Below are 9,307 nucleotides of genomic sequence, written 5' to 3'. Positions count from 1 at the left end.
CTACTAATAAGCGCCAGTCGGTAATACCAACCAGGTAAATTCCTTGGTAAACAATCCTTTTATGACCGGATTTCCACCTCGAGCATAACGAAGCAAGCAAAGTGCAGTTTCAATGGGTTGTATTAGGTGATGATGATTCATCTTGAATAAATAAGGATATCATTTTATGATATGTCTCTTAAGTGGAATGTTACCGCGTGAGAAAATGCTTCGAAATATGTATTGCCTTTAAAAATGTCTAAGTTGGTCAAATATAAGGGAGTCGGAATTGGCAATTGTTTTGGTATTGCCAATCAAGCATGAAATCGATAGATGTAATTCAAATTAGAGCGACAGATATTGTACTTCTGGCAACAATGCTTACACCTGTTCACCTGTTGCAGGTGAGCTTGATATTTTTTATGTTGGCTAAGCTGTGTTGTGTTTTGGCGGTTAAAGTGACGCATGTTTTCAAATATTCCGGCTTTTGTTATGATGAACGGTCGGGAACTAATGAATACCTGCAACTTTTTCTCCTAATACAAATTTTACGACTCGATAATGGAGAAGACTGAATTCAATCACCTGCAGGTGTTTCAAAATGGTGAGTTCTTTTTATTGCTTGAAATGCTTTACTTAATTGAAACGCTTAATCCCGTATCAACAGATGTGCCGTTGTCATATGTAGGCATTCTTGATGTCTTGAATCTAGTTCTGGCCCCACTTTATATATATAATCTCCTTGTTAAACACCATTATTTACTAGTAAATATGGATGATATGAGAAACCGGAAATTAGGAATCCTTGAGTAGAGGAAAACTTATAATCGTTGTGGGCGATAATGTTTACAAAATTAAAGTTTTCCAGCTCGTGGACAAGATTATTAGTAATCTAGGAATGTGATAGAAATTAAATATTTGTATCCAAAATACTTGTCTTTAGGGGACGTCATTTAAATACCGCGACGACATCCAAAGTTGTTAGGAAGATACATATGTAATGTGATAATTCCAACGTGAGCCGTCGAAAACAATTAAATCCAGAATGCGGTCATGCGTGTTGCGGCATACTTCCATAGCGTCTCGAATGAGGTGTAGTAGTGTTAGTTCGTGTAACCTATTGATATAGTTCATCCGAGTATAAAATTACAACAGATTATTACTCCCTGACGTCGAGAAAACTGAAATGTTAGCCATCGGGGAAGTGCACTGAAAACTCTCAATTTTCATAAAAGATGAACCATATTAATGAAATTCTTTCCCTACCTCGCCTTTTCAATGGGGAAAGGCTAATAATTCCCACACAGTATCTTATCCTGTTTCCTCTTTAATACTGTCATAAGTAACTCATTTGTCTTGAAGACTGACATGGCATTACGTAACCATAGCTATCATAAGTATTTCCAATAAAATGTTCGATTTTATTTGTAATTATAATTATTATGTATAACCTTACTGCTACGGAAAGTTCTACTTCTTGGATTGCATCCTTACAATTCCTAAATTTTGCTCATGTTGTCCGAGGGTTACCTTTTTCATATTATTCCTATTACCTAGGCATCTGATATAATCTTCATGTAACAAGATAATTGTTAACTCCATGCGTGTTCTAGAAACGTAGGACTATGGAATAATTTCACTAAGGATGAAAAATATGCCGGAAGAAAAAATTAAATTTATTTTAGCCACAATTTTTAATTTTGGAATTTGTTAACACCTAATAAGGGATGTGGTAGTCCGGTGGGTTGAGCGCTGCGCTACTGACCGGAGGCTCAGGTTTCGATTCTTAGACGTGTCTGAGTACTCTCAGCATCACCAAAGCTTTGAGATTTTTCGGGTGTCACATCCTCCTGGGAAACAAAAGGCAGCTCTGGGAAGGGAAGTGGCCCCCCTACCCTGATATGTGAATTTCACGTACCGTATAGGGCTTAGTATTAGGTGAACTCTACCATCACTACTTTCAGGTTAATAACTGTGGTTGGTGAACACCTAATGAACTATGGCATCCAAAAGATGAAGTTTTATAATCCTTTTTGTACTTATTACATTCCCTACCTGTGTCCTTAGGGGAGGAGACTGTGATATGTTGCATGTTATATGTCCATGTGGCAGTGGAATTTCGCCTTCTTACTATTAAAATTCTTGCTTGCACATTATTGGATAAATTTTTTACTGTATCCTAAGGTGCAATTATTTGTTAGTTGATAGTTTATGCATTTGCATGTGCGTAAGTTGAAAGGATTTTTGCATGAATGCATACGCCACTGTGGGTATAGGTTTGCATGGATGTGTTGATTTTGCGTGTGATTTTGCTCCCTTTTATGGGTGGTGACCTAATACCCCCACCACACGCCATTGCGGTGGCTTGTGGGGTATTATGTAGATGTACTTTTACTTCTATGTTATTTTACTACCGCAATTGATCTCTTATTAGGCACTTCCAATGGTGATCTGCGACAGTCAGCTGAGGAAATGGATGAAGAACGCCAAAAAAATATTGCATATCAGTATTTATGTCACCTAGAGGAAGCCAAGAAGTAAGTCTTGAGTTTGATTTTACACTGTTTGCCAGATATATTATTTAATACTCTTTCATACAGCAAACTGAAACAGATATCCTGCATCTGTGAGTTCAAATTAAAAACATTAAATTACCATGTTGACCTAATTACATTGTACTATTTTCAATGGAACAGTTGTGTAGTGAGTCGAGCATTCAGTAGTAGTAGTTTTGAGGGGAGGCGACCGACAGCTGAGGTCATTTGCGCCATAGGGGATGGACAGGAAAGGATGAAGGGTGGAGAGAAACCCGGCGTCGGCATTAGCCTACTCTTTACGAAAGGCGCCAAGGGGTCCGCAATTTAACGTCCCATCCGACGGACGGCGTACTCACTCAAAGTGCCCTCCACAAAGCACCTCAAGTAGGGATCGAGATACCTCTGAAAAATATTCAACACCGCCGGGATTTGAACCCGCGCCCTCAGGGTGGGAAGCCAGCACGTTAGCCCCCGCACCATCTCGATCCCCTCGAGCATTCAGGCACTGACCCAAGAGCCTGGAATAAAATCTGGTCGATCCTGGTCACCCTCAACATCACTAGGTTGTGTCAATTATTGTATCATAATCTTTCATTCATAATTTGTATTTTATTTCATAAGATAGTACTTCTTAATTACTTTCCATAAGTGAATAAGTGACTTCCTCTGATCCACATCCCTCTCTGATGCATTGGCTAAGTTGCTGGCAAAGAACATTATTTTGAAATTTCACGCAGAGCAAACTAAAGCTTGATTATCTGTTTATTTAACTGATTTTATGAACCACCCATCGACTTTCATTCCGACCTCCAGTTCTTCCCATGCCTCTTTAATCATTTTTTCCACATATATGTTGAACAGTGCAGGTGATAATAAATCCTGCCTTACTCCTCTTAGTAACAAGGCCCATCTGGGCTCTCCATCCCCCGCTATCACCTGAGCAGTCGGAGACATGTACAGACAGGTACAAGTCTCCTATCCCTCCAATGAACTCCCATTTTCTCCAATATGGTCATTAATCCTACCCAATGCACTCTATTAAGCACCGTCTCAGAATCAAAGAATTTAGCAAATGCATCCTGGTTGTATTTATTTATTTAGCCTTAGTCCGGAAACAGTAAATTTTGGTCTTTACATCAGACTATTAACAGTGAAAACAATGGAGACAATTACAAACACGCAAGCCCCTAGGTGGAGGAAAACCCACCCAGTAAGGTTTCAAACTTGCGACCTTTGGATTGGCAGAACATTGGCAGATGTTACCCCACCGCCACCAAGGCTGGCATTTTCTATGTTCCTTTCTATTAGTGACCGCATAATTTCTCTGGCACAGGGTGTTTGTCTGCCCTTTGTGAAACCAAACTGATTAGCCCATAAGATATCATTTTCCTTCCTCTTCATCCTCTTATTGATGATCATAGTACCATATTAACTACGTGTGATATCAAGCTTATTGTTCTATACATTGTTCTCACCTAGGGCTGCCTCTCCCCTTTCTGGGACAGGAGCTGACAATGATCTGACAAAATCTTCCAGTCAAATTTCTCCCCCAAATGCTACAAATTAATCCTTGAAAACAGTATCTTCTATGTTTTCCTAAACCCTAAACTAGTTGTGTGGTGATAACAATGCCGATAGCCTAAGTTGATCTCAATTCCCTTTCCATCTCTCAATTAAATGTGCCTGGACCTAAGCTATCCTCATCCTCTTATTATTCTCTTTCTATGTTTAATGTTCCTCCTGGCATAATTGCTTTAACACCTAAGTCCTTTGTGTGTTCTCTCCATTTCTCCTGAATTTGTGTGGGTTTATTTGATAATTTTCCTTTGGTATCCTTAATAATGTGGACGGATTTTCCCTTCTTATTTCCCAGTAGTGCTTTCACCTTTCTGCATAGCGTGCTGATTTCGCCCTTCCTTTGTAAACTCTCCATATCCTTGAACTGCATCTTCCACCATGCTTCTTTCACACTATTAGTCTCTTGCATCCGTTTATTATTTATTCTTTTTACTTCCTTCTTCCTAACTCTTAGCTTACATTCCTAATCATATTGTAAGTAGTCCATGGTTTTCTTGGCCTTTATACTTATTTAGTTTGCCTTCGGCTTCATTTGCAGCCTTATACATTCCTTTTCTGACATGTTCCCATCATTATTATAATGTACACATCCCCCTGTACTCACACTAATTTTTCCACTGTCTCTTGATTCTCCTTTCTTTTCATTCAGGATACTGTGTTTCTAAGTGCAATCTATTTCCTCATCTGTCTCCCCTGGTTTACCCTTTTGAATCTGATGTTACGTTGCCTTTCTCAATTGTGTTCTTTAACTTGACACCATCACTCAAATGTTTGCCCCACTGGGGTCAGACACCTTGGCAGTTGATTCTCTGAGAAACAAATGCTGCACTGAGTACCTTCCTGACCAGGCCTGTCTCCTAACCTTTGACCTATCTGACATGAGTGACCCGACCAGGAGCAATTGTATTTCCCCAGCCAGTACTACTCTAGGAGTCAACAGAATATGCCAGACCTTCCGACACATTAAGTTTACCTCCCAATGGAGAGGGAGTCAGTTATTTAATGGAAAAAAAATAAAAAAATGCAAGTTGATTAGACTTATTTTAGCAAAGGAATAATATCAAATAATTTAAATAGGAAAATTTTATGTAAAAAAATGGGCCGAGAAGAAATGAAATATGCTATAAAGAGATACAAAAATCGGTATTTTTTATGATATGAAGAACAATGTATTTTTCCTCTGTTCTTTTTTTTGGTACTACTAGTTTCAACACTTAGGCATCATCATCAGGTACAATGAAAAAATAGTAACTTTGTGATTCCACTGAAAATTTATCACCAGATGTCGAAACCCGGGTCGTCTTGTAATGAATTTTCAGTGGAATCACAAAGTTACTATTTTTTCATTTCAACTATGAATCGATTTCATAAAGTTATGCCGGAAACCATCAATTATATCAGGTATAAATGACTCAATTTGAGGTCCATGTACATGTATAAAACCACTCTTGTGGGGAAGGGGTGGGTGAGAGAGGAGGAAGGAGGTGGGGTTGTGATCGGCATTGATGGGAAGGAGAAGAGGAGTGTTAAGCCTCAGGAAAGGCAATTAGTGGGGTTCACAGTAAGGGGGGGAAGGGGTAGTGAGGTTTTCCGCGAAGGAAAGGGATGTTTCCAGGATTGGGGAGAGGGGTTCCATCTATAACTCACTGACCAATTGACCCTTTTTCAAATCCTTTCAATTTCCAGCCCTTCCCACTTGTCCATCCTCCTTCCTTTGTCCATTTGGTGTATCGGTTCCTGGTTGATATTGCTCCCATGATTTTCTTCCCGCAGATGCTTGGCGAAGTGAGATTGTGCGAGGTAACATTTCCTAAAACAGCATTTATGTGCCCCCACTGGTGATTTTAATGATCTCCCTGTTTGGCCCTTGTAGATAGCGCTTCAGTCCTTACATGTTAACTTATAAATGCCACTTTTATTTTGTATTTCCACTTTGTCGTTCGTAGTGTCCATGAATGATTTTAGGATGCTCGCACTGTATAAGTAAAATGCTATCTGAAATTGTTCCCCAGGGAAAAAGTTGGCTTTTCTGGAATCAATCCAAGTGTGGTTGTACCAAAATAAAGAACAGGGGGAAAATACTTTGTATTTTCCCCCTAATGATATCGTCCAGTATAATTTTACATTTTATTGCTTTTCAAGGTTATTAACTGTCACTGCCCTTGGTGGGATCAAAATCCCCTTTGGTACCATATTAGGAAGTAATATTGTCGTTGCCATTCTTGAATGACCTATTTATATTTTTGCAGATGGATGGAAGTCTGTTTGAAGGAGACACTGCCCCAAACAACTGAATTGGAAGAAAACCTTAGGAATGGTGTTTATCTTGCAAAACTTGGGAATTTCATTTCACCTGAAATAGTAAATTTGAGTAAAGTGTATGACATTGAGCAGAAAAGATACAAAATTGCAGGCTTACAGTTCAGACATACTGATAATATCACTTGTTTCATGAAAGCTTTGTGTTCTATCGGTCTTCCTAAGGTAACTATTATATGATAAATTTCTTTTATCAGTTTATTTTGCATCTTAATTTCTTATCCACTTTTAATGTTATTGCAGACTTTCCACCCTGAAACGACTGATGTATATGACAAAAAAAATTTACCTAAACTTATATATTGCCTCCATGCATTGAGTACTCATCTTTTCAAACTTGGGAAAGCTCCACTCATGCAAGATCTGTATGGCAAAGTTAACTTTACAGGTAATTAAATAGTTATTGTTTACTTTTAATCATCTTCAAAAACTATCACCTAATTATAAGTTATAGGTAGGGTTAATGAGTAGTTTCATGCCACATGTTGCAAAATTTTGCATATTTTTCATTGATTTTTGAGGTCGTAAAGAAATTGATGATTGCACAGAATTTATTGATAAACATATACTGCTCTGTAAAATCCTGAATAGCTTTTTACACAGCGAATCATTACTTGTACAATATTCTGAATATCTCTCTCATATGTCCAATATACAAGCATACTTACTCATGACAAATCTCCTTCAGATAGGTTTTTAGTATTAGTCATCATTTGAGTTTGGATAGATAAGCTCATTTCCTCAATGTTTAGATGGTTAAAACTTGGGCAGAATTATTTATTGCCTATATCAGAAATAGTAATAATGTTTATTGGTTCCTATAAGACATGTTTGTAACAAGTATGTAACACGTCAGAGTCAGCATGTATCTCAAAATATTAGTAAGTGTGCAGAGTAAAATCCAAAAGCAGGAGTCAGGAGCAGTAACAAGAACATTTTCGTGGAGTTATTTATGGAGAAAATCATTGACCAAGAGAAAGGGACATGAATTCATCCAATGTAAAGCATTTATTATCATAAAGGAATTGATATAGTTCAGACTTAAATTACAAATTTGTCCTGTATTTCCCTTAATTTTCTCGGTATTGCTTTCAAGAATTTTAAATCAGCATATCCAGGGTTCAGGGCATATTCAGGGCAAACATGAACGAGCTGTGGGCAGTTATTCTAAAGTCGTTACAACCTCTTGTGCTATACCTGTGTACATCAGCAAATGTGCTGCCTACTAAAGTTTGGGAGGTTTGATGCTCGCCTCTAACCTAGGGTTAATAGAATATTAGAACTAAAGCAACAGATATAATTTACCAGTGCAGAAGTTCCTTAGTTGTTGATACAACTTTTGCAAATTGCTATGGGTAATATAAATCATAATTTACCCATTTCATTTGGGATAGGGCTCTTTTATTACAATATCCCTGAAGCACTGACTGCTTAATAAATATTTGTGGCCAAAATTATTTTTTAATTTGGTTGAATTAACCCTCAAACTCTCATGCTCTCTGCTATGATATTATATTGAATGTGCATGGAGATTGTTAAAGGTTTATAATACTTTTTAATGTGTTCATTCATGGTTCATTTAATTTAGATTTTAGGGTAGGATATGGAAAACATGGTTTTTCTCCGGGCAAGGTCTGGGAGTTTTGAAGTCTTAAATAAGTGAATAGATGAGCACAGTTGAATTTTTCAGATTAGTTTAATGTGCTGATTGTTCAGTCTAAATGAATGAGCCTTCCACTGCAAAATTTGTCTAATTAAATCAAAGATGATTGTGTCTTACCATCTGAGGCATCTTCCTTGCTCTGCCATTTTATTAGTCATTATTGTCTTGGCCACTTTATTAATCCTAATATGCTGTTTTTTCCAGATGATGAAATAAATGCAGTGTGCAAGGAGTTAAAAAAATATGGAATCAAAATGCCACCGTTTCAAAAAATCAGTGGAATGCTTGCAAATGACTTAGCTGGAGATGAAGCATCACTTCATGCTGCAGTCATAGCTATCAATGAAGCCATAGAGAAGCAGGTAATTATCATGTTCATGGTGGCCACCCACTCAATAGCAGCGGGAAATCAGAAAATCTTGAGAAAAAACTGGGAAATACATTTTTGGACTCGGGAATAAATGACAATGCATTGAAATGATGTACAGTGGTACCTCACAATGGGTTCTTTGAACGTTCAACTCATTTAATGTGTATGTACTTTGTAATGAAGCTTTTGGTTTCTGATTGAGAACTCATTGTGATTGCGCCAGTATTTTCAATTTTATCATTTTAAGGGGGGTTTAATGTGCTTGGATCTATTATATTTTCTATTTTATGGCACTAAATAGTTATGAATTGACCTCCCAATTTTGTACTCAAGGGATACATAAACTCTAATTACAAGGACCGAATCACCAACATTTTGTAATAAATGTCATGTATTTGGCCTTACTTCAGCAACAGTGTTACCAACAGCCTTCCTAATCCCATAAGACCCATTGCAAATAAGTAATTACAGAGTTGGCTGGTGAGATTTCTGTCCACTTCTCTGAATAAAAGCTGCTGCTGCAAAATATACGTGTTAAAGAGGAATTGTAAAATGACAATAATAATAATATTTATTGTTCACTGACCATGCATATCATGTAGGTATAGGAATCGTCAAATAGAAACAAAAGTACAAAATACAGGTACATATATAGAGCATTTAAATTTAGTGTGTAATAAAAATACAATGCATTAAAACTAACTGCTTGTCATTTAAAAATTCAATGAACAATAGCACTTTATTAGGAGTTTCCTGAATTTCAATTTGTAATTGCATAATTTATCCCTTGTTTTCAATGAGTGTGGTAATTTGTGATGAATTCTGACACCCATTGCCATTGGGCTTTTGAATGAAATTGCT

General features: G+C 37.3%; 1 protein-coding gene across 1 annotated transcript in view; it reads left to right on the top strand.

The window, feature by feature from the left end:
- Positions 1–486: 486 nt before the first annotated feature.
- The window catches only part of LOC139697892 (ras GTPase-activating-like protein IQGAP2), a 43,724-nt gene continuing 34,903 nt past the window's right edge, over positions 487–9,307 (top strand). The window contains exons 1-5 of the mRNA XM_071596786.1: positions 487–583; positions 2,414–2,516; positions 6,344–6,578; positions 6,657–6,801; positions 8,281–8,438. Of these exons, the coding sequence (XP_071452887.1) occupies positions 541–583; positions 2,414–2,516; positions 6,344–6,578; positions 6,657–6,801; positions 8,281–8,438 (684 nt within the window). The 5' untranslated portion in view covers positions 487–540. The remainder of the gene's footprint in view (positions 584–2,413; positions 2,517–6,343; positions 6,579–6,656; positions 6,802–8,280; positions 8,439–9,307) is intronic.

Source organism: Hetaerina americana, unplaced genomic scaffold (genome assembly GCF_022747635.1).
Source record: "Hetaerina americana unplaced genomic scaffold, ioHetAmer1.1.p SCAF_1, whole genome shotgun sequence".
Lineage (NCBI taxonomy): Eukaryota > Metazoa > Arthropoda > Insecta > Odonata > Calopterygidae > Hetaerina > Hetaerina americana.
This window is presented reverse-complemented; position numbering and strand designations above follow the sequence as displayed.